The 25,462-nt window shown below is 35.0% G+C and overlaps 1 protein-coding gene across 1 annotated transcript; it reads right to left on the bottom strand.

Moving 5' to 3' along the window:
- Positions 1-236: 236 nt before the first annotated feature.
- On the bottom strand, positions 237-25,321 carry LOC110107058. Its single transcript, XM_020837199.2, has 6 exons — positions 25,057-25,321; positions 16,775-16,980; positions 11,200-11,506; positions 5,795-5,902; positions 1,058-1,302; positions 237-671 (listed from the first exon to the last, which is right to left on the bottom strand). The coding sequence occupies exons 1-6, from the start codon at positions 25,267-25,269 to the stop codon at positions 587-589; spliced, it is 1,164 nt and encodes a 387-aa protein (XP_020692858.1). The 5' UTR covers positions 25,270-25,321; the 3' UTR covers positions 237-586.
- Positions 25,322-25,462: the final 141 nt, after the last annotated feature.

The raw sequence follows: 25,462 nt of genomic DNA on the forward strand, positions 1-25,462 counted from the left end.
CCGAACATCATCCGGTGACTGCACACATAATAATTTCTCCAATACCTGGCTGCCTTGTTTTCCAGATATCAATCAAAATTAATTTGACTACTCTTTCTTACTGCTTTCTCGTAGCTTTTCAAAAAATTCTATAATTAAATTCTGCTTTCTACAATCGTAGCAATGAAATTGTTTTCTCCACATCAGCTTCACAATCAATTTTATAAAACGCTGCAGCCACCCCAAATATATCCTTATTTTACAAGCACAAGCTCAAGACTCAAATCTAAATCAAACAGTTTGGTGTAATCTACAACACACAAAGTGTGGATCAGCAGCACTATACAACATATTTCAGAATAATCCAACTTTCATCCTAAAACTCTTAGAACAAAATAATTATTCCATCCATCTTTAACAAATATATTACACCTATTTTCAAATATAGAAAAAGAGTTGAAAAGCCTAGTTGTGCAAAGAAACTGAAGATTGTCTCTGAATACAATAGCAGCACAAGAACAGCTAAGTGTAACGTTTACAAACATAAGGAATGTGATATTAGAAGGCTCATAGAACAGATCAAATAATTAAGATCATAGAAAGTAGTTTAGGGATCACCAGCAATTGTTAAAAGCTGCGTTAACTCCAGGCGATGCTCCAGACCTCGGAGGTAATGGCCCAATAACAAGCACCTGAAAGTGTTGTAAAGAAAGATTCATGGCTCAATTACGTTTGCACTTAGCAGAAATTGAAACTGTAGATTACGAGAAATTATTAGGCGCGGAGTCTGGACGGTAGATAAAATGTTGACACGTAGATATTCAATTGAACTTATTTTTTACTTTATATATTTAATATATCCGCATAACTTTAAGCCAAGCGCACCAAAAGCGCAGCCAAAGCACGGGTAGAGTGCACAAAAAAGTGCAATCAAAGTGCAGGTAAAGCGCGCAAAAAAGTGCAACCAAAGTATACTCAACGTGTCAAATTTTAAGTGGATGTCCGGACGTAGAGATACGTCCGGACTCCGCACCTAATAATTTCTCGTAGATTACAGGTGAGAAGCAGAGGGTAATACCAGAAGAGTAAGCGTGCAAGGTAATCGCGTGGGACAGTAATAAGAGGCTGAAAATGAATGGAAGTATTCTCTAATAGTTCTGCACAGTCATCCTTCCCTATGCTTGAAGCACTACCTGGGACATTATCAGAGTGAGGAGAAGGTTTGGAATGTATCTTGGGAGAGAGAGTTGCAAGAAGGCCATGTGCTACAGAGTGGATGATCTCTAGCACTTCAGAATGGGTGGGCTCTGAAAGTTCGAGAACCTGCAAAAGGATCAATTAGATGGAGTGAAAATGCAAAAAAAAAAAGGCCAACCACAAGCCAGCTCACATTAAAACATGCAAAATCTATTCGAAAATCGAATTGAACAGAAAAATGAAGCTAGTAAATTGGCTCACTCAGCTCAATCTGAGAAACAAATTAATAAAAACTCATTTTCCAGTTGTTTCTTTTGAACACAATAGCGAAAAAGGATTCATGTAGCTGACCCCTCGTAGTGGGACAAAGGCTTGATGTTGTTATTGTTGTTGTAAAGGATCTCATAAAGTGTTTAATTTTTTTCTTCAAAAATATTTTTAACAACTTCTATTCAAATTACTTTTTTAAGTTCCACCATTTTCTTTCATAATTCATTGTCACTAAATTTATCTTCATGCCAAATAGATGCATTTTTTACCCATCACTATAAATGTTCAAACAACCATCTATTTTTAAGTACCATACTTTCAACAAATGTTACTCAAATTATTTCTCTACTATAATTATCCATTAATTTATATTCCCTAGTTTACAACACATCAAAATTAACAATGAAATTCCCAACACACTACAAATTAGCCAACAGCAATTTTTTACCACCCAACAATCGTATCAATACAACATTGGCATCCTAATAACAATTTCATAAAATCTATCTTTAAATCCCCATATATTCTCTTAACACATAGTAATCCTAATGTATTATCCATTTAAGAATTAGTATAGGAATTTTTCATAAACTCCATATAAAGTGAGATGAGTAGGTTTATTTTGTTGTATCTTAGCCAATCCTCAGATCAATTGACCTTCAATGTCATCTCTTACCAATACACGTAGGATTAACTAAGAAATTCTTATATACTTGCTAATGAATAAACTATAAATAAGTAAAAGGAGAAAAATGAAGAAAACTTAAAATTTAATGTGTTAGATCTATATTCTTCTTTCATAGGTGGCAAACCACATACAAGTTTGATTCAAACAAAATGTGCATGAAATATAAACGAGCAACTTCTTAAAGAATAGTAATTCAAATAGTTTAAAGATTAATCATGAGGAATATGCATTTTTAGATTCAACCGGATAGATGGAGTTTTAAATTTTAAAATTTTTTAGAGGAAGTTGTAATTAATAAATTTAAGATTATATTGATGCAATCTGAGTTGCCAAAAAAGATTTATTTTATAAAATACTAAATTAAAAACAAGGAACCAAAAACAAAAAGAATATCATGTTGATTAGTAAATGAAGAGATGAATACAATACATAATTAATCAAGAATTGTATTATTACAATTAATTGATTCATTAAGTTTAGTGGATATAATTCATTCAAAATTTAAGGATAGATTAAGATTCTAATTTTGATTTGGGTTCATATGATCTCAAGCACAAATATTGCTTCAAATTCAAATTTTAACTCCTCAATTTTAAGTTCAAATGAAAGAATAAACTAACTCAGTCTCTAGCACATATCCGAAGGCTATATTAAAGTCTAGAAGACAAATCTACCTAAGGTTTCTAATGCAAGATAGAACAAGTAGTAATATTGAAAATAACGCAACAAACATGTAAAAATATTATAGGACATCAACTATTAATCCAAAACAACTATTAACTAATTTTGAAAAATAAAATAAAAAAAGTATATATAGAAATCAATTCAAATATAGAAATTATATAACCTTATACAAAAAATTAAAGACTAGAATCAAAGATAATGAAAGCCAGGCATAAGATTGAAACTTCATGCAATCTATAAAAGCCTTATTGTAATTAATTTGACTGAACACAATCTCAATTCCAACAATTATGAAAAAGTAACAGGATGGGTACGTAGGAGGAAACCAAGAAGGGAAATAACTAATAAGTCATCAAAAAAATAAGACTCACGTATATAATGGAGATAAACTCTCTTGGAATTCTTCAAATATCACTTGAATAAGGATCAAAATCCCATAATAATTAAAGAAAAGTAACAATCTTTACATCTAAAATAAAAAATTTATGCATTCCATAAACAATCTTAAATGACTCAAATTCACATATTTATTAATGGAAGAAATATAAACTACAAACAAAATGCTAAAAAACTACTAAAAAAACTGCTCACGGCTAATAAATAGCAAACACGTTGCTAACAAACTTAACGTAGACTAAAGTAATTCAGATTAACTAATGAAATCTTGTGGGCTCCAAAAATTCGGCCTCGGCCTCCACTCGCTTTTCTTATTCGGCGAGGGAGTTTTAACGAACTAAGTTCCGAGATAAATTTAATATACTTGAAATAGAAATCATTTTGAGATACACTTGAAATCAATGGAGTCAGGGTGGAGCTCAAAATTTACTCAAGTTTGATTCAAGTTAATTTACAGTTTAGTTAAATTTTGCAAGTTTCGAGCAATTTCAAGCTCTTTTTTAGCCCCAATGTTCTAGTCCAAAGTTCGTTGCTAAGCCTATGAACTTACATCACCAGACCGAAACCTTAAATGCTCTTCAATATCACAATGCTAGCAGCACCTTCACAATTAATCTAATGCATTAAAGGTTTTGACAATGGAAGGTTTGGATTGCATTAGAACTGATTTGTGCTGCGTATAATTGCCCAAATCAAATGGAGACTGACACAATTGTTGTTTCTTATGCACTGGCACACAAAAATAAATAATATGATGCTAAATATGGAGGATAGAGTAATAGCAACAACAACAATGATGTAGTAATAAATCATACATTCACTGGTGTGTATCCATGATTGTTTTTTCAAATGTTTTGATATGTAGCTACCGGCAGGGGTGCAAGTGAGCCGAGCCGACTCGTGAACCGGCTTGAGCTCGACTCGTTATGGGCTCGCGAGCCAAGCTCATCGAGCTCACGAGTCGAGTTCGAGCTTATAATTGAGCGCATATATATGTTAAGCTCAATTCCCAAAGTAAAAAAAAAACCTAAATAAACTATAGCTATTCACACTTCATCTTCCACCACCTTTTCATCTTCTCCGCTTCCCGCTTTGCGATGTCAACACTCAATAGCACGGCATTGGGCTCAAGGCAGACGAAAGACGACCGGATCGAAGACGAGATGGCCGGACCGTGCGAGGAAGACGACTGAACTGAAGAAGACGTCGGAGGCTCGCGAGCCGACTCCAGCTCATTTACAGTGGGACGAGCCGAGCTCGAGCTTGCCTTTTGATCTCGACTTGAGCTCAAGCTCGAGTTTTAGCTGACAGACTGATTGACGAGCTGAGCTCGATAAGACTACTACTCGACTCATTTACACCTCTAGCGGCCGTGTCATGATAAGGTTATTCCTCTCAAGAGCAAATCCCTCAAAGGAGAACAACAAGCATCACTTGCCCACATCCTCTTGGGAGCTTACACTATGTTGGACGGCTAAGAAATTCCTCACTAAGCAAATAAATCTCCACTCACTGAATCAAATGCTTCTCCGAGCTCGCCATACTCAACTACATAAAAACACTTACCTCGGGAACTTCACGCTCCATTTAGTTATTCCTATCAGACCCATAGATTCTTTATCCACGCAAACAAAGACTCTTTATCCACACAAACAACTCTGTTCGTCTTTCACGACAAGGCAACCTCCATCTCCCTATGCCATTCGTTGACCCGATCAAACGACTCTCCGACTACGGGTCTATTTGTAAAAACCCTTAAATTTTAAAAGTTATGTTTGCTTTCAACAATAAAAATCTATTTCAGTAGACATTATAAATTTAAATTACAAATTGTCTTCGTCATAACATAGATATTGTTGTACTCTAATTATAGTATTTTTCCCTAATTTCATAGACATTGCTGTAATTTCTTAAAAAATTGACACATGTTGGTACAAGTTTAGTTTTCGCTTTTTTGGGACCGTTAGAAGTCCGTTTTACAAATCAATTTCACCCAATTATTCTAGACATGCTTAGATAATTTCTGAATATTTTTTTCATAATTTTTGGATCCCTATATTCTCTGATTGAGATAGTAAAGATTTTGCTAGCTTACTCTCCACCTCTATACTCTCTCTACTCTCAATTCTTACTAACAAGTTCTTAGCTCGCCAGAGGAATCTGTTAGTAAAATCGGGTATCATCCACAAGGCAAATCTAGATTAAACAACTAGCATGGCAATATCTTGTCAGATGCATCATTTAAATTAAGCTCAAACACAATAAAATTCTGCATAACAATTAAGCATGAATAAGTCTCAAATTAATGCAAGCTCAATTTAAATGTATTTGAAAGGATTATTTTTTTTTTTTTTTTTGAAAAAAAAAATTTTTTGGGGGGGGGGGATAATAAAAACTGTAGATGATCATTTAAAAGCAAGTATATCAACCAGTCCTAATTCTGCTAAACATTTACTCGCATTCTTCAAAATTAAACATAATTGATTGCACAAAATGACTTGAAGTTTTTAGCAGCATCAAAGAGTTTTAGCATAAATTCATTTATTGATGGACAGAAAACAAGCAATACAAGGTGCAAACCTTCTCAGGTTGTAGCGATCGAAGGTAATCAAGGAGGTCATTCTTTTCTTCTCCTACAAACTGTTGCATTTGTAGAGCGGAATTTTTCCTGTTCACCTCATGCAGGTCCTGAGTAAATACCATTGGTTTGCACACAAATAAGAATGATTAAACAACAAATCTTCATATAAGTGAAAATATACAAGTTGAGTTGGTCAGCTCGGAACAAATCAAGTTTAAAACTTTAAGCTCTACCTGAGGTGCTTTTATTTTGAAAAAGGAATTCCTGGTAAAGTAAATTAAACCCAGAAGCAAGAAAAGTGATTCAAGCGAGTAAGTTCAGAAGAACTTAAAATGCAAATGAACAAAAACATCTAGAACAGCTTATAAAGTTAGTTAAATTTGTAAGTTACTCCAGCCCAGTCTTCTAGCTTAAAATTATCCCCATGCATTTATCTCTTTCATTTTGTTTTTATAATATTTTGAAGACATAGTGTCCATGCATTTGAACTATATCATTATCCCAATTCCAGATTTAGCATGTTTGATGGCATATGGAAAAGAAAGCCAACAAGAATATTAAAATTTTTGCTATCAATGCAGCAAGGAAATATACATATCCTTCTCAAAATGGTTTTAAAAAATTCACAGTAAATATTTTATTTCTAACTCCAAGGCTTTAGAATATTTGGTATATAAGCATCAGCAGATAAAATCATCATTTCATACCAGAAAGTAAAATTGTTCAATGTCATTGGCTTTTCAGGTTCTTAAGGTTTACAACCAAACTTTTAACAAATAACAATAAAAAAAATTATAGAACTTTAAAATCTAGAGATGATTCATTTGCCCCTAAATAAGTAAGATACATGTAGGTCAATGAACTAGTTCAAGGAGTTCAAAATTTTAAAAGAGGAAGATGAATTTGCACATCTGATATATCTGCAATTCACAGGCTGCAACAACTCCATGGGGCATTCTTCAAGCTTATACTATCATTTGAATAATCTCAGTTCGAACTGATATCTCTAGTGTGTGTTTCAAATTCATTGCCTGGACCTGATCTTTCCAACTGTTCTCGGATAACAATAAGGAAATCCCGCTCAAGATAGAATTTAATTTATCCTGAAGGCAAGCAAAATCATAGCCAAGTATGGTTATGTTGAAAATTACCCAACCTAACCACACTTATGCATTACATTTTTTTTTTATAATTTAAGAAATCTTAATAACACTTATGCATTACATGTTTAAGCACCAAGAAGATCTGGTGGGCGCATTTTTAATGCCAAGGAAAACAATGGAATAGTAAGAGGGAAACGAAAAGGTATTTATAAAATTTTATGGATCATTAGAAGGCATATGATTTAGCACCACAAAAATTAATTTGGAAGGCAGAAGGGAGAAAGCCTTTACCAAAAGCATGTGACATTTTAAAGATCCGTAATGGAGCAGCAAGCAGTACTAAAAACAATTATGGATAACTAAATAAATCACACTCATCAATGGGTTTGCATCATTGGCCAACATTAAGTTCATATCTTATGGTATTTGTTAATAATATACTTGCAAAGTATAACAAAGAAAAGATGCCTAATCATGCTATTAGTGTATGACATAATTATGATAGGTGCCGCCTTTATTAAAGTGAAAATTAGACTGCTAAAGAAATTTTTTATAAAATAAAGGGTTGCGAGAATCGCAAAACAAAACTTAACACATGATAGGGAATGCTGATAAGTGAAATTGGCAAGTATCACTCAAAAGAACTGACAACCAAGGGATAATATATTTGAGTACCTTTTTATACAAAATATGCAAATATAAATGATGGTACATTGAAGATTAGAATGAGAAAAGAGGAGAGAAGAAAATGAAATATTTATAACTAAAATTCATTGCATTGTTTTATGTAATAAAAAAAAAGTAGGACATAAATTGGTGGAGAAATAACTATGTAGGAACAGAACAAATCTCAAAAATTAAATTTTAATTTTGGAATCCATAATTAACTGCATAGCATAAATGGAATGTTTCTGTTCAGTGATTGTTAGATTATTGTAGATTGAAAGCTATTGTTCATAGATTAAGAGACTATTGTAAATGGAAAGCTATTGTCAATAGATTGTTGCTAAAAATGGAAAGGTGTTAGCCGCTGATTCAGAATTATTTTAACACCCCCCTCAAGTTGGGATATATATTAATCATGTCTCACTTAATGATTATTTTATCAAAATTAATTATGGGTAAAGCCTTCATGAGGATATCTGCAATTTAATAGTTTTTTGGAACATAATTTTGATCTAAGGATATGAACAAAGAAGGGTTTACATAGTAGTTTGAAATTTAAGTATGCTTGAGGGCATCTTATCAATGAAATATGTAACTGTTCGGACAGCTTCTCCCCAAAAATACTTAGGAATAATTGTAGAGAATATTGGTAATCTAGCCACCTCTAAAGTGTACATATTTTTCCTTTTAGTAACACCAATTTGTTGAGGGTGATGAGAAAAGAGCTTTTGCTAGATAATTCCTTAATGTCAAAGATAATTTTTTGAGAATCAATCTGAAGTACTCTTTGACAATGTCAATTTTTAGGATGTAAATTTTAGATTGAAATTAAACGTGGATCGCATGGTTCAAATATTCAAAAATTTATCCCGCTTAGAATTTTCATTCATGAAGGAAACCCAAATGAGATGAGTATGACTGTAGATGGAGAAAACAAACCATCTAGCTCCATATAAAATTTTAACTCTTAAGTGATCACCATATATAACTGCAGACTAAAGTAAAAAAGTTGGGAATATTGGTAGGTTTGATTGGGATATGAACTAATACAATATTTAACCATATGTTAAATTTCATACTAAAAGTCTTTGAAATGTTTTTTATGCAAGTTAAATAAAATTTGGGAGCCCAAGAAAATATTTCTAAAGTTAACCATTACATTTGTTATTTGCAGTATTTGAAATTTAAAGTGGGGATTTGGTGATATACAACACACTTTTTGAGTCCATTGCTTGAGCAGTTGAGCTTATCGCTTGAGCCCATAAATTGTGTAAGGAATATTCTTTATAAATTAGAGTCTTGAACAAGCCTCCAATCATCCTTCCCGGCTTCAAGTCCTAAAAGTGACGAAGCTGAGATGAAAAATTACAAAAATAATTTTTTCTCGAGTAATTTGATGATTGATAGTAAGTTATAATCTAGGTTAGGCCTAAAAGCATAGAATTTTGTGTCAAATCTTTTCAGAAAATAACATAGATATTTAGAGCACTTTTGAATTTTGATAGAAACCCATCAACAGTCCGGATATTATAATTTTGACAACATGAGCAATCAAATTTTATCTCCCATCGTATAATTAGACACTCCCGAGTTTAATATCTAAATGATAATTTTCTTCTTATTTACAATGAGAGTCTAAGAATTTACCTTTTTGACCAGCCAAGCCTATTTTGAAGATGTTCCAGAATAAGCTTCAGCTTCTTTTGGGAGAATAGCTCGTTCTCTTTGGTTTGTTATCTAGTTTGTTGAAACAGGGAGAGAATTGCTATTGTGATTTGTTGTTGGTTCTCTTTTGAATTTTCAAGGAATAAAGTTGCTGATTTATTGACCACTAAATTCTTCATGGTAACTACCATAGTTTTCTAGAAGAATCATTCACATATATTTTGCCCTCTCGTTGGACGAAGAGGGGATTTTCAGTATTTGAGCCGAACTCGATGACTTGGAGGAAAGTTCTATGTTGAAGGATCAATTCGTCTCAAAGAGCATAGGACCTTAATGGCTCTTATACCATAGTGAAAATTAGAATGAGAAGAGATGATGGTATAAAATATAATATTTCATAACTGAATTTTGCTTCCTTGCTATGTGTAAAGAAAACATAAGAAGCTATACATAAATATGTGAATAAATATATTTGGAAACCAATCTTTAAGTTTATAATCCATAATTAACTACACAACATAAATTGAATGTTGTATAGAAAATTATTATCCACAAATTATTGGATTATTGTAGATGGATAGTTATTATCCACAAATTATTGGATTACTATAGATGAAAAGGTCCTAGTCAATAATTCATGATTATTTCAACATGACATAACTTTAATAGTTAAACTTGATGGTTAAATGATGAAATAGCTCAATAGTTATAAGTAATAAGTGAAATTTATAAATGCTAAATAAGACTAGCAAGCCAATATGGATCCAAGTATTAGCCACCAATAATCCACTCAAAATCAAGGAAAACATGGAAAAAATGACAATGCTAAGGGAAGTGAGCCACCAATAATCCACTCAAAATCAAGGAAAACATAGAAAAAATGACAATGCTAAGGGGAGTGCATGTGAAATTAACAACATAATAAGAGATAATTATATCAAAGAAATGGTGGGAATAACATCTATTGAAGATAATATGGTAGAAATTAGACTTAGTTTTATGTAGGAGAGAATCATATATCCACTAGTTAGGAAGGTAAATAGACTTGGTGTTAAAAGGAATATGAAGAAAAAATGATGGAATTAACATGGCTCGAAATTATGCAAAAAGACATGCATGAAATACATTTAACACTTCATGTAACACTTAATAGGAATTAATGGAGATTCATAAAGCCAAGCTCAATAGTTAGGAAAAGAGTGATAATTAATAAGAAGATTAATATTGATATTCATGTTTAAACCAAGAGTTCTAATCCATCCAGTTAGCGTGACTTTTTTATTTATGAATAACTAATTGAGTAAAGCACACGAACATTATTTTTTCTCCTCCCTTCCCCTCAATTGAGAGCATACACGATGATGGCTGCGTTGGTGAATGCATCATCAAAGTTTCTATCATGAGACCGGCCTATAGCTCACCTATTGCTTCTGGATTTTAAAAAACTTTCACTGCAATCCAAAGCAAATTGTGCAAAGGTTTCTAAACTATAAATTCAAGGGGTTCCATTTTGGATCATTAGCTATTTCTTTTCATGGCATCATTTTGAATTGCCTAAGATTGGTTAGCTTTCAAAGATATGTCAGTAAACAACTAAACATAGAACTTGTAGATTAAGCTAATCATACAAAATATAACTGGACCACAATATACATAAAATCCCGAATGATGCACATCATAAAATAAGATTATAAGTTACATATAACAGAAGAACATTGTGAATAAAGAACTACTTAGCTGAACGAAAAAAATAAATTTTTGGGTTATAGGTTCAAAAATTGAAGTTCCTTTGTCCCCCAAATTACAGCTTCAACAAAGAAACAAAATAATTTTTTTCTGTCTCATATGCACAACACAATTAAAGGACTCAAAAGTTGAAATATATCTCTTTGGAAAAAATATGCATTTCATTTTGTTGCAGAAGCCTCCAAGGCATTTCAATCAAGAAAATCTACATTAAATGGCAATACCTTTTCCATGGAAGATATACGAAATTTTAGGCTACGAATATATTCTTTAGCTTGAGGTGTCATTTCCCCCAAGCCTTCCAAATCAATATCCTCACACAGTGGTACTTCATCTATTTTGTCTGAGCTGGATAGATCCCTTTCAGCAACAAACAGTGTGGGACTTCTATCAAGTAATTTGTCACAATCATTCCCCACCACATTTCCAATATCATTTCCTTCCAAATGCCCATCTTTATCTTGAAAATCTCCAAATATTTCTAGCTTCCTCTCAAGGAATAGGCGGTACTCAGCATTGCGTAAAGTATACCTGAAATACAAAGAGATTCAAAACTTCTCGAGTAAAAAATAACATTATGAGTCCAACAACAACAACAACAAAAATATCAAGCCTTTATCACACTACGTGGGGTCGGCTACATGAATCATTTTTCTCCAATGTGTCCTGATAAGGGTAAAATTCTCATTTAAATCTAAAAAAGAAAGGTAATTAATAGTCCAAAAGAAGAAAAATAACTCCAAAATTTTAAGGCATCATCAACACCCTTACCAGAGCTTTATCCCAACTATTTGGGCGCCTTATGAATCTTCATTCTCCATTCATTCTTATTAAGGGGTCGCATCAGGTGTTAACTTCATTTGCATAAATCATTTTGCAAAAAAAATGAAAAACTTAAAATACTAGCATTTTCTGCGGAAACTCTGCAGAAGATAATTATTTTCCAACACGTAAGAGAATCAGCAATGTAACACAGCACAACAACAGACTAATAGTTGCTATGAAAAATAGATGATGCATTCATATGTTGGTTTATTTATATTTTGATGTAATTTGAACATTATTAGTTGTGTTTTATGATTTTTTTTATATACTATCAAATGATGGAAAGCATCCAATGATCATGGTAGGATGTGCTTGGGCATGGAAAGGCTTGGGTTTGCTAGCATTTTGGGTCCTTTTGTTCTTTGGATGCTTGCTGTTTCTCGGTTTGGGCTTTGGCTGCTCTTAGGATGGGCTTTGGCTGCATTGGTTTTGAGTTGTGATCTTGGGATCTACTTGGTGCCAGTTCATTAAAGCTTGAGCTGATGTTTAGCTCATTATTTGGAGAAATAATTGCTCTACTTAGCTCATAAATTTAAAAAAGTATTCTTCTTTATGTGGAGTGGATCTTATTTCTTCCCCTTCTTGTGTCTCATTGGTTTCTTCTTTGTGTTGTTCCCGTGACTTGCTGTTGGGTGTTGGTTCCGATTCCCTGTGTGGGTTTTTCGATTTCTCCCCCTGGCTGCTTTCCCATGGCTTCTCTTACCCGTTTTCTATGTTGGCTCTTCGGGTCCCTCCTTGGTTGTGTTCCTGTGGCTTCTCTTACCCATTTCCTGTGCTAATTTTTGGGAGTTGTTTTGTGGTATCTATTGCCCTTCTTCTTCCCCTTACCTGATTGGTTTGGTTGGAGGTAGATGTTGGCTGTTTGGTTCCCCTTTTCTTCTATATATATATATGGGAATATATATATGGGAAGATATATATATATATATATATATATATGGGAAGTTTTTGTCATTGAGAGGTTGTTGATTAACTTGAGATAAGTTACTAAAAACCTAAGGGTTCCTTCTCTTGGAAAAGCTTGAGAGCTTGTTCCATATCTTCCTCCTCTCTATTTCGTCTTGGTTTCTAATCTCTTATTCCCTACGCAAGTTCCACTCCACTTGTATCCTTCTTCTTGAGCTATTGGGTGATGCTTGTTGGCTGATTTGGGAGACATTTGCCTGAGGAGTTTGGTTGGACGTTGGACCATTTTGCTGTGGTGGACCCTCGGTTTGCAAGCCTTTGCATTTTATCATATATTTCCTACTTCTCGTTGCATGTGAGGAAATCGCTTGCCGATTGTTCTGAGGATAGTATTTTTATGTTATAATTTTGTTTCGTTTGTTTCAACTTTTCGTTTGCTTTGGTGTTTGTTTGGATGTTTGCTTACTAGATTGAATGGAGTTTGGTTTTCATTTGTCCTAGTGTTCTCCTATTTATCTTTTCTTTCTAGTTTGCTCGCATCAATAGAGGTGTCAATTTCAGGTTACGGGTCGGGTTCGTGTTGAAACCCGACGCATTTTTGCATACGGGTCAGTTTTTCGGATCCGAACTCGACCCGCTTCGGGTTCGGGTCAACCCGACCCAACCCGCTTCGGCAGCCGCTAGCGGGCAGCGGCGTTCGACAGCTGGGGCAGGCGAAGCGATGCGACGCAATGGTGCGGCAGGCGAGGCGATGCCACGCGATGGCGCGGCTGGCTCGATGCACGCAGGCAGGCGGGCAAGCAGGGTAAGCAAGGGCAGGTGGGCAAGCAGGGCAGGCAATGCAGGCAGGGGTTTTTTCGGGTCATTCCTGGGTTTTCGGGTCAACCCGAACCCGACCCGCTTCAGGTTCGGGTCAACCTAAACCCAAAATTTTCGGGTCTGGTTCAATATTGACACCCCTAATGAAAAACTATGATTATCCTATCAAATAAGAAACTAAAACCAGGAAAGAGGAATTCATCATCATAAATAAGAAAATTATAGATGGGTTCCTCATTTGAGAAGCGCTGACAGATATGCATTGTTTTAACCCACCAACCTTGATCCCTCATAAACAAAAAGCAAAAGACTAATGCAGTGATACCTCGTGGAGGTACAGTTTCCCCAAGTAGATAACTTATCTTGAAAAGAAGCAATGATGGTATCAACAATAACATCGGCTAACTTTGAGCAAGCAATCGTGGTGAGATAAGGGATACGTGTTATTCAGAATGATTGGGGTTTATGGAACTAAACTAAAACTTTCAATCAGTTTTTCTTATCATCGCATCTGCTTTGAGCCTCAGGTAAATATTTTATTCACATGCTTATACAAGAAAACATCTAACTCGGCTCTTTCATAAGATTATACTAACTAGTTAATTTTGTCTTTTACATATGTCTATTTGACGGTTTGAACTCTGAAATTGGCATTAAGGTCCCTTTTTTCAAGGATTTCTTAAGCAATCATTAACCGTTATCTTTCACCCTTGTTAAATCAATCAGCAATGTTGTTTACTTTTCCTAAAGTCGCTCAGTCTTTCTGATGAGGACATCCAACCATGGAGGGTCTACCAGAGGCGTGGCCGTCGATCTATGACCACGATTGCACCACTGCATTTTTTATTATCATTGTATTAGTTTATTTTGTATTATGAGTTATTATTGTTTTTTCATTTATACCCTCACTTGAGGGCCTAGGTATGTGTAAGCCCTAAGGACATGATGGTCTTTTATTTTTCCCTCATTGTATGTGGCTATTTAAAGCCACACTCTTCATAATTTGAGACGAATGATATTATGTAACTTTTCCTGCATTGTGACTTGGAGAGCTTTGAGATAGAGCTTTGGTGGAAAGCCTAGGTGAGGGAGACGGATCACCCACCAGCCACAGGAAGCATCCGGGCTCATGGTTATTTTCTTTTATCTAAACTCCCCTCTCCTTTCCTCCATTGCCGCCGGCCAAGAGCTCACCTCCCTCCTCCATTAACCGCCGGCCATTCCACCATTCTCCACCTCTCGGCCAAAAACCCCACCACCTCCACAATCCTAGCCGACCACCCTTCCTCCACCCCAAACCGCAGGCTCCTTGAGTCCTCCCCTCCACCTAGCCGTCACTCCCAAACCCTAACCCTAGCCGCTAGTTTCATCTCCCCAAATCCCTTGCCTCCCAAAATTGAAATTCCTAGTTAATACTTTCAAATTAATAAACATCTTAAATAAGAAAATTTTTCAAAATTCAAATTCAAAATTATTTGACTTTGAACTCTTTCCTAAAATAAGTTGACTTATTTTTAGAGACCTCCCCAATCTCCTCCATCTAAAATTAATTAGAGATTTTCCTCTAATCCCCTTTCCTTAATTAATGTTTTATGTTTGGAAAGAAATTCAAATCCCCAATCAATTCCGCCCTTGCATGGCCGACCCCTCCCTCTCTCACCAATTCTAATAACCCACATTAATGATCTCCCCATTAATTCCCTAATCAAATCCAATCAAGGGCTGCCGCCCCCTATCCCTCTCTCACCCTTCCTCAATTACTTCCTATGTCCATTAATGCTCCACAAATCAATCAATCAATGCCCAATTACTTTCCTCCTTTAAGGCTGAAATTAATTTCAGATTTCTAAATTTGTTTCCTTCCCCTATTAAAATTCAAATTTCCCTGGAATTAAAATTCTACTTCCATCCTCCCTATGGCCAGCTACTACCACATCCCCTCCCACTTAAACTAGTCAACCAAACCCTGAATTTTTCCCTTGCTAAAGTGCTGTCCAGAATTTCGAGGTCTTTGAAACTGTTGTCCAGAATTTTTCCTGGGCGATATCTGCTGTCCAGAAGGTCCAAGCTGCTCTTCCGAAGTTTCAGCAAACAACTATTGTTGTCCCGCTATCCGGAAAGTACCTGAATGCTGTCCAGAAGCTCCGATATTTTGCTATTAACCATTCCTACATCTTGACGAAGGTAAACTTTCTTTCAAGTCTCATATCTTCTAAGTTATCTTTATTTGTGGCTTTGATTGACTCCTAAAAATCTTATTAACTCTCTCCGCTAAGCCTAGTAATTTAGGAGTCAGTGAGGGATTCCTCATAGCAAATAATCTCATTGTTAACGTAGGAATTTCTTGTTGAAAATCTTTCATGAATGCTACATTTGAATAATTGATTATTTTGTGATCATAACTTTTAGTTGTGTAACTTGGCCTAAGCTCGTTTCACCCCTCTCTCATTTTCTTTCGTTGTTTAAATCGCTACAAGCTAATATTTAATATTGCACTCGTCTAAAAGCGTGCAACTTCTAATTTAACATTGCCTAAGCATTTAAGATCTGCATCACTTTCACTTCTCTATAGCTTAATCCCAACTCACCCATCTAACCATCACCACTATGATATCAGGTTGATGGGAACTTGAGCAAACTTCATGCAAATTAAAGTTATTTGCATTAGCCAATAAAATCTACAAATGAGGCCGTGAAGTTGCTAATTATGATGAGTATCATTGACTTGAATTGGGTGGCTTCAACAATAGGGGTGAATCTACACATCAATAAACATGCAACCCATGTAAGTTGTTGCAGGTCAAACTCAAGGCTAAGCCAATCCAATGGAAATAGAGGATATTTTTTGTCAAAAATAAAATTGAAAATTTGAAATTCAAACAAAAATAATTTAATTAAAAATCTGATGTCAAGAATGGAGGTGGACCTCTATAAAGTTCTGCAATATAACTCATGACTAAATTTTGCAATGCCTAATGGAAATCTTCATGCTTATTCCCAATTTCCCATTGAAGGCATCACATAAAGCAGTGATTTGCACACAAATTATTTGCTCGTTTTATTGGTATAATTTATTTATCTAATCTTGAACATGTTTAAGAAGTTAAAGAATCAGCAATTAAATATATCAACCAATACAAATCATTTTAGAATCACGTAAATCAACCAATGCATATTTAATTGCCTTGTAAGCCTATCGATATGCCAAAAGCAGGGAAATGTTAAAAAACAAGTAATTGGCTAGCATACCCAGTCATCATTGAAGAAACTAATAACTTAAATAGGCGCTCCCAAAGCGCTTCAACCATGACATTAAACCGATCAGATGGAAGTATCCCAAGCATGCCAGATATTGTCCTCTTCATTGCATCAACTGTAACAGCTGGAACATCTTTTTGGATAAGATTCAAATCCAGAGGCTCAATCTCCTGAATCAAATCTGAGAGCAAGGATTTCTGAAAGGAAAAAAAAAAAAAACATGAATTCATTGACCATTCAAAAATGTTTGTCAAGCAGAGCCAATATATACTGAAGACACATATTCCATCATTATAATAAATGTAAACTTTCGTAACAAACTCTGCATGTCTTGCAAAAGCTTCTTTTATTAATTGAATAAGAAAGTTAATTAGTTTCACTTCATATTCAAAGATTCAACACAAAGTCAAAGAATCAGCATTTGTGCAAATCATTTTAAAACAGCAGTGCCATGCTATGGCGACGCTAGGATTATCTCAAAGTTTAGATATCCTAGACTTCTCAAAAAAAAAAAAAAAGTAAAGATGTTTCAGAATTTCGTCAACCAGCTCAACTTTATCATATAATATAACGAATTATGTGTGTGAAACATGACTTGGTGGAAATAGTACTTCAAAAGTTGTTCCCTACTATTTCTGAAGCCTATAACAGCATGATATAGCGAGCAACTTAAAACCCTTGTATTTAAATTAAAGCATGTAATTCCTCCATTGCCAATAATGAGTACTCCATATCTTCCCACTTTCCTCGAACTCTACATCACCCATTCACATTAACTACACATTCCCAATAAATTCATTCCAAATGATGAGGAAACTTCTACTGCCTCGCAGCGATGTTTGCTCGTTAGGCAAAGCCTGAACTTTTGCATAGAATTGTCTCCCTAACCATATAAAAGGTAAATCATTGGTGGAACCATTGAGGTAGAGTCAGTAATGAGAACCGTTTGGTAAGGGCATGTAGTTGTTATTTGTTAATTATTTTGATCACATCAAATTATCAGCCATGACCTAATTATTTGGAGTCAGCTTTATGAAGTTCATTTTTCATTTGTTTATGTTGACTATTATTTTAGGCGTTAAATTTTTTTCTTTGCAAATCACTTTGAGCAACTTAAATCTAATTAATCATATATCTATCTTTCTTCCTCATACTCCTCCAACACTAATCTCTCTCTCTCTCTCTCTCACACACACAAACACAAACTTATATATATGAAGTACAGAAGAGAGAAAATAAAGAAATGAATGGGTCGTAGGAAGGCTTGATTTATCATGAAAAGCATGTCAAAACACATCCATGGAATCCATCTAAACAACTCCCTTCCTCCTCCCTCTAACATTTTTTAGATATAGAAATTTAAAGAGGGAAAGCATCTCATCGCCAAAGATTGCAAAATTTATAAAGGAGGGAGAAAGCATCTCATTGGAAGAGAATCTCCAAACGAAACCAAAAAATAGTGACACTCAAGGTGTAGTGGAAGAAATAAGTCACTTAAAATAACTTTTAAAAGGGTGACATTGAATTTAAAAATATCATTATTATATCCTCTTTAAATAATTAAAATCTTAAAAATTTACAACTTTAGCTTTGCTTAATATCCACTTTAAGAGACTTCTAGTGCTGATTAAACTAAAAATGCAGGCACTTCGAATAACATAGCCTAGTATGAATCATTATAAGGTGTAGACGGAAAAGAAGCTTCCTTTTTTCCATCAGGAATAATGGATTTTTATTCAGATTAATTAGCACTAGCCCTGTCAGACATTTAGAGAAAAAGAAATTTTGATCTCCATTGGATTGCATGTCTAATTCAAACATATATGTGCCTATATATAGGAAAAAGAAGGGAAAATAAAGAAGTATAAAAATCACAGCAATAAATGATAACGTCTTTGCTATATATGATTTTGCATATGTCATAATATGTTTATAGTAATACTCACCCACAAACTAAATGAGGCATAAAAGATGTCAACTCGACTTTATAAATAATCGTGACAAAGGATGAAGCAGTCAAAAATTTACTCTAAGATGTTGCGAGTGTCATAAAAAGAGTGTCTAATAATTGCAAATTCAACAAAAGAGAGTCCAATGCAAATAAAATACATGGATTAAATAGTATGACCTCGAAATTTACAATAGAGACAACACAAATAATATCCTAAAACAAAGAATGAACATATCCTCAAACAGACGATGAATAGCACTATGCCAATCTTGGGAGATGCTACAAAAGGAAATTATCAAGGATGCTAACAAAAGGCATTGATGAGCATTGTTGATGGAGGCATCAGATGCATAAAAAAAGAGCATGATTGAGGCATTGGCCTAGGTAGCAACAAAAAGCATTGATGTTGGAGAACAAATGTAGATCACATAGAACTATAAACCTACAAAAAATAATCTAGAGCAAGCGCCTAGGTGGTCGATATAAAAGATTAGCGATAGGCAAAGTCCAACAAGATGAAAGACTATAGGTGTGCATTTGATAGATTTGGATGATTTGGTTTACAAATTAGCTAAACTAATTATTTTTAGTAGTAAAAAAATATTTTTCATGCCAAACTAAACTAAATTGAACTTTAATTTTCTCAATTAGTTTCAATTTTTTATAAACTAAAATGAAATTAAATTTAACAATAAACCTAATTATCTTTAGCTAAAATAAATGTACAGTAAAAAGAATACTAAGTAATCTTTATTGAAATTTACAGTTTTGGCATGTGAAGTAACTAGTATTCATGTTGATCTTTTTGTCACTTGTTTACTTACTAATTATAAAGTAAAACAATTTTCTAGGATTAAATGGGGGCATTTAAAGAATATTAACAAAAATATTTTTGGAAATAAGATTTTAGATCTTAAGATTTTGTCTGTGCATGAGGATGCTAATATTATGTGGGTTGTTGTTGTTGTTTACTTACTAATTATGAGCTTTATTGATCTAATATTTGAAGAAATTAATATAATTCAGTTTTTATTTGATCGGCTTTACAAAAGCAAAAATAGAAAAAAATAACCTAAAAATAATAAAAATCAAAATTACAACCAATAATCGACCTAATATTTAATAACCAAAACAACTAAAATTGGATTGGCTTTATATTTCAATTTTATCAAAAAAATAAAATAAAATGCATACCCCTATAAGAGATATGATGATGGCCTGACGGGAATAGAAGCAACATACGCACAACCGGCACAAAATCAATAAGTTAGAGATGTCATTGTCAATCCTAGTAGATAGAGGTGGCAAATGTGATTGGACCGACAATGAATACAACAAAGAGTTATTGGTTAAGACATTGGCCAAGTCAACTATACATATGGGGGGATAATGGGGTACAGAGGTCGATGGCGAGGTTTCGTTATTGCTAAAAAAGATCGACAAATTTTGACAATATTGTGCTCTTAAAACCATTTGAAATGGAAGGCGCAAAACCAACTGTGGAATAAACAAAGGAGATGACCATGCAAAACTCAGGTTGATCTAATGGGTGTTGTTTGTTGGAGAAGTGAATACAGGTAGCAACAAAGATGGCGAGATAGTATGAGAAGAAGAGTTCTTCATTGCAAAGGCCAACAGCGGAATCACAAGTCTAGAAACATGTTTCAAAGGCCATTGATATAAATAATTAAATAGATAAGGCACGGGTTGGCATTCCTTTGTTGGGAAAGATAGTTGAGTCAAACTCGGCTTCAACAAGGGGGCCAAATCTATCAAAAGATTTAAATCGGTGAAATTGGTGGAAGGCCATGTTTGCAAGTGCTGCAGTGGATTTGAGATGCAAAGGATAGATATCAACCATGAATATCAATCATGAGAACGTCGGTGACCGAAGGGATGGCATAATAGAGGTGGCAATTGAATATGAGATTTGGAGGCATTCCACCGCATGAATCCAGGAGTTACAGCTCTTACACATGTTTCGTGATCGCTAAAAATCGACAAACTTTAATAATATTGTGCTCTTGAAATTGTTTGAAAAAGAAGGCACAAAACCAACTGTGGAATAAACAAAGGAGATCACCGTGCAAAACTCATGTTAATCCGATGGGTGTTGTCCATTGGAGAATTGAATATAGGTGGCAAAAAAGATGGCGAGATACTGAGATAGTATGAGAAGAAGAGTTCTTCATTGCAAAGGCCAACCGTAAAAATACAAGCCTAGAAACAAGTTTCAAAGGCCATTAATGTAAATAGAGAAGGCACAAGCTAGCATTTCTTTGATCGGAAAGATGGTTGAGTCAAACTTTGTTTCAACGAGGAGACCAAAACTATCGAAATGTTTAAGTTGGTGACATTGGTGGAAGGCCATGTTCGAAGGGGTTGGCATTATCAATCATGAAAAGGATAGAGATTAAGAATTAATATCAATCATGAAAACGTAGGTAATTGAAGGGATGGCATTATCAATAATAGAGGTGGCAATTGAAGATGAGATTTGGAGGCACTCCACCGCATGAATTTAGGAATTATGACTCTTGCACATGTTTAGGCAAAAGGCTCAGTGCTAGTAAGGGGCATATAAAAGATGAGGTTATGGTGATTGAATGCAAGTGAGTCCAAAAGCGTCAACACAAGTGTGTTGCTTGGCACAATAATGGGCATGGGCATAAATAAGGACGATAGCAACAACTTCCTAAAGAAGCCAACAACTATGTAAAGAATGGCATCAAGGTATTTCTCAGGTGGGCAATAAGTACTAAGAAAAATAGATATCGATGATGGTCTGATTCTAATTCCAATGGTGATTGAGAATTCTAAGGTGGCCAATGAGAACAACTTTGGGTTAGCATCAGCATATGACAGTTTGAGTTGGAAATAATGTAGAGTACAAAACAAGTAGACGGGGTTTTTTAACGTCTGGGAAAGGGATCATACAAATGTAGATGGGCATTGTGAACAAGAGATGGCAAGAATTATCCAAATGTGCATCTTAGAATATGATTTGATGGGTACAGGGCATAAGGCCAATTAAGGTTTAATGGAGCAATATAAAGTTATTAGAATTCTAAGCAACAACATAAAACCTATTAAGAGTAAGCATGTTGTGCAATGATGGAGATGGTTGAACTACAATTATGGAGATTGTTCAACCACTTGTTGGGTCTAGGCCGCGGAAGTAAGACAATATGGTGGAAAAGCGAACGATCATGTTTAAAGGCACAATGACATATTAGCATGAGGATATAAATGGGATGTCAGCATTGGCGTTGGGGGTTATAGAGGTAGGTTGGGGGTTATAGAGGTAGGCAGAGATGTTGGATTTGAGGAAAGTGTTGATGGGTGGTAAAAGATGCGCATCATTTGTGACAAATAGGTGTCAACTTGTCTTAGTGGAAAAGGGTGAAATGCACAACCATAGTTTTTTATGTTAGTGGGAAGTCATAGGCATGGGATCGCATGCAAGGGTATGATCATGTTGTGTGATGATGGAGATGGTTAAATTGCATGTTGGGTCTGGCGAAGGTGGTGAGGCAATGGTGGAACTTTCGTGTGATCATGTACAAGGGCACAATCATAGGTAAGCAGGGGATACGAGTGGGATGCCAACATATGCGTTGAAAGTTATAGATATAAGCAAACATGTTAGATCTAAGGCGGGCATTGATGGATGGCAAGGGATGCATGGGCATCGGTGGCAAAGGGTGTTTTGTGCAGTCATGGTCAGTGACATTGGTGGGAGGTTGTAGGCACCACCGCACCATGTGCTATGATGTTGTTAGGAAATACTTGAAGATCTCAAGTAAACCCTAACAAGAGAAGCAAAAACAGCGAGAATGATCCACAAATCTAATGAAAAGAATGGAAAAACAACAGTTTTTATTGCAATAATCAAACTAACGGAAGAAAATAGCGACATACAATTGATCCTCAATTCTAGAGGATGATCGATCTCTCCCAATCCCTAGACACCGCTAGAGCCCAATTCACCAAACTCCAAGAACAAAATCAGCCACAATAATTTGCATAATCTTAACACTAATCCTCTCTTCCTATTTAAAGCAAACGATTAAACAACAAATACTCAAACATCCCTCCCCTAATTCCCTCCTATTTCCTTAATTATTTCCCTCCCAAATCAGCCCTCAAATCATCCCATAAATCTGTCCTAGGAAATATTTCCTAATTAATCCCCCCCAAATCAGCCCCTAAATATGTCCTCTTCAATTAGAAAAAAATTCATGATTAATCCCCTCTAAATCAGCCCCCATATATGCTCCCTTGAATAGGGAAACATTTCCTAATTAACATCCTTTTGATGAAGAACCTTCCTAAACAACCCCCTCTTGATTAAGAAATTTCCTAATTCCCTCCCAATCAAATTTAGATGGTCTATCAGACGTATGGCACGATCAAGGCTAGGATAGATGTATAATACATAGGATAAGTAGGAGATATAGATAGATCCTAGCTATTGCACCAACATGGCAACAAATAGTATAGGGGAATCAAACATTGTTTGTATTATCTTTATAACCCAAAGTCAATAGAGGTCGAGCAACAGGAGATGATAGATAATGTCATCACTCAAATGGCGATGTGACTCATAAAGGATGCAATGGTGGGGAAATGCATTGGATTGTCAAAAGACAATAACGAACCAAATGATTCCTCAAAATGGTGCTAGTGGCAACGGTTTAGACAAGGGCAATTGTCAACCCATTATGGCCTGAAGAATACTTTATGTATGCCGGATTGAAGACCAATGTTGAAAGAGGCAACGAGATTTATTGGGTAGCGATGTCTTAGTAACATAGCCTAGGGGTGAGACGGCTTATCATGGTTCTTATTGTCAACATTGGAGGAGATCAGGAGGTTAAAAATTCAGGATATGGGGATGCAACACCAATGTAATTGGGCAAAGAGTGGTGAGGTAAGGAGAAATTGTTGACGACAAACTCACTAACTTAAAATGCTCGTGAACAATAAGTTAGGAAGTAATAAAAAAATTTTGTTATCATATTTGAAAGAAATATAAAATGATAAATCGATCTTTATTGAATTTCATGTTAAGAACAAGCATAAATACGCCTATATAGCGGCATAAAAAGATTACAAGAAAATAATACAAAATATCATTAAGAAAAAAGAAAATCCACAAACATAAATGGCAGAGATCCTTACCATATATGATTTTGCAAATGTCATAACATATTTGGTGATAAGTCCATTGACCAAAATGCATGAATGATGAAATTATAGCACATTATGTAAATCATCACTTTTTCAATGATTTATTAACTCCCATATTTGTTTGATAACAAGAGCACCATTTTAGATATAACTACAAGAGATTAATGGTTGCATAAAGCAATGATACTTCCACAAGCATGACCGTGTTTGATAGTTTATAAACAATTTCTAGAATAATGCATATAAAATTAGTCAAATGCGTTGTATGTCAACATATATGAACCTTTTTTCATGCAACACATTCACAACCGTGTACGATATACTACATAATTTCACATAAATGACTATTTGCATCTTTGAAACTACATAGGCACATAGGTTAAGTATAATAATGGATGAACATGTCTTTATTGTGTTTGCATGCATACAATAAGTAGATGAATGGTGTCTTAGTGCATATATAACTATATGAATGCTATGTGCAACAACACATACAATAATTTCTTAGCATGATTCCTCTCGCTTGAGAGGATGCTTCCAGGAAGAGATAAGGCATGTTTCTGCAATGACTTGATGTTGGCAAACTTCCACAAAAAGTTTTGACAAGTAATTTTTGGAGAACAATCTTAACAATAATCAAATGCCTCGGCAGTGTAACTCAAGCAGTCAATGAGCAAACATAGAAATAACAAAAAACATAAACTATCTCTCAGTTTCAGGCTTCCCCTCTTTAACTGTCAAAAACAACAAAACAGTAAAGCGTGCCCGTTTTCTTCAAATAGCTAGCACAAGCACAAATCCAGCAAACCGCATTCTCCTCCCTCAAACATAATCTTCAAACTGCCACCGTATTCACCGTGTACTTGCTAATAAGATCACATAAGACCTCCCAACTAAACAGGCCAAAAGTATAAGAACAACCCCTTTTCAACTACTCAATAAATCTCGGATAATTCGATCATTCGATATCTACACATTCGCTAATAAGCAAAGATTGTATAATCTAAAACTTTCAGGCCAATTTTCACACAAGAATGCAGCATGCAACAGTAAAACCTACAAACGCAACCAAAAACCTGAAATAATTCACAATTTCAAATGAATTACGGGAAATAAGAGCAGTAATAACCTTGGATGATCGCGGCTTCGACCAGCCTTTGGCATCAAGCTCGTCAAAGGAGGCCGCCGAGGCGGCTACGAGGATGGGCAGCCGAGAGTTCCTCAAGGGTGCGAATCGCGAAGGCGAGAGGGTAAGCCGAGGACAGAAGAGGACCGCTGGTGGGGGAAGCGGCGGAATCGGCCGGAGCAGAGCCCGCGGGAGGCAAGAGGCGACGGTCGGCATGCCCCTCTCACCCCCGCCTCTCTAGCTCGGTGCTATACTTAAATCGGATAGAAGGAAAGAAACAAAATTTATACATTTTTTTTTATATATTAAGTGAAGGTGAGGCTCTCTGATTTTTGTTATTTAAAATTATTTAATTTTTAATTAATATTTTATTTAAATTCTTCAATGGTTTCTTTCTTTTTTATACTCT

This window comes from Dendrobium catenatum, unplaced genomic scaffold (assembly GCF_001605985.2).
Source record: "Dendrobium catenatum unplaced genomic scaffold, ASM160598v2 fragScaff_scaffold_1022, whole genome shotgun sequence".
In the NCBI taxonomy this organism is placed as follows: domain Eukaryota; kingdom Viridiplantae; phylum Streptophyta; class Magnoliopsida; order Asparagales; family Orchidaceae; genus Dendrobium; species Dendrobium catenatum.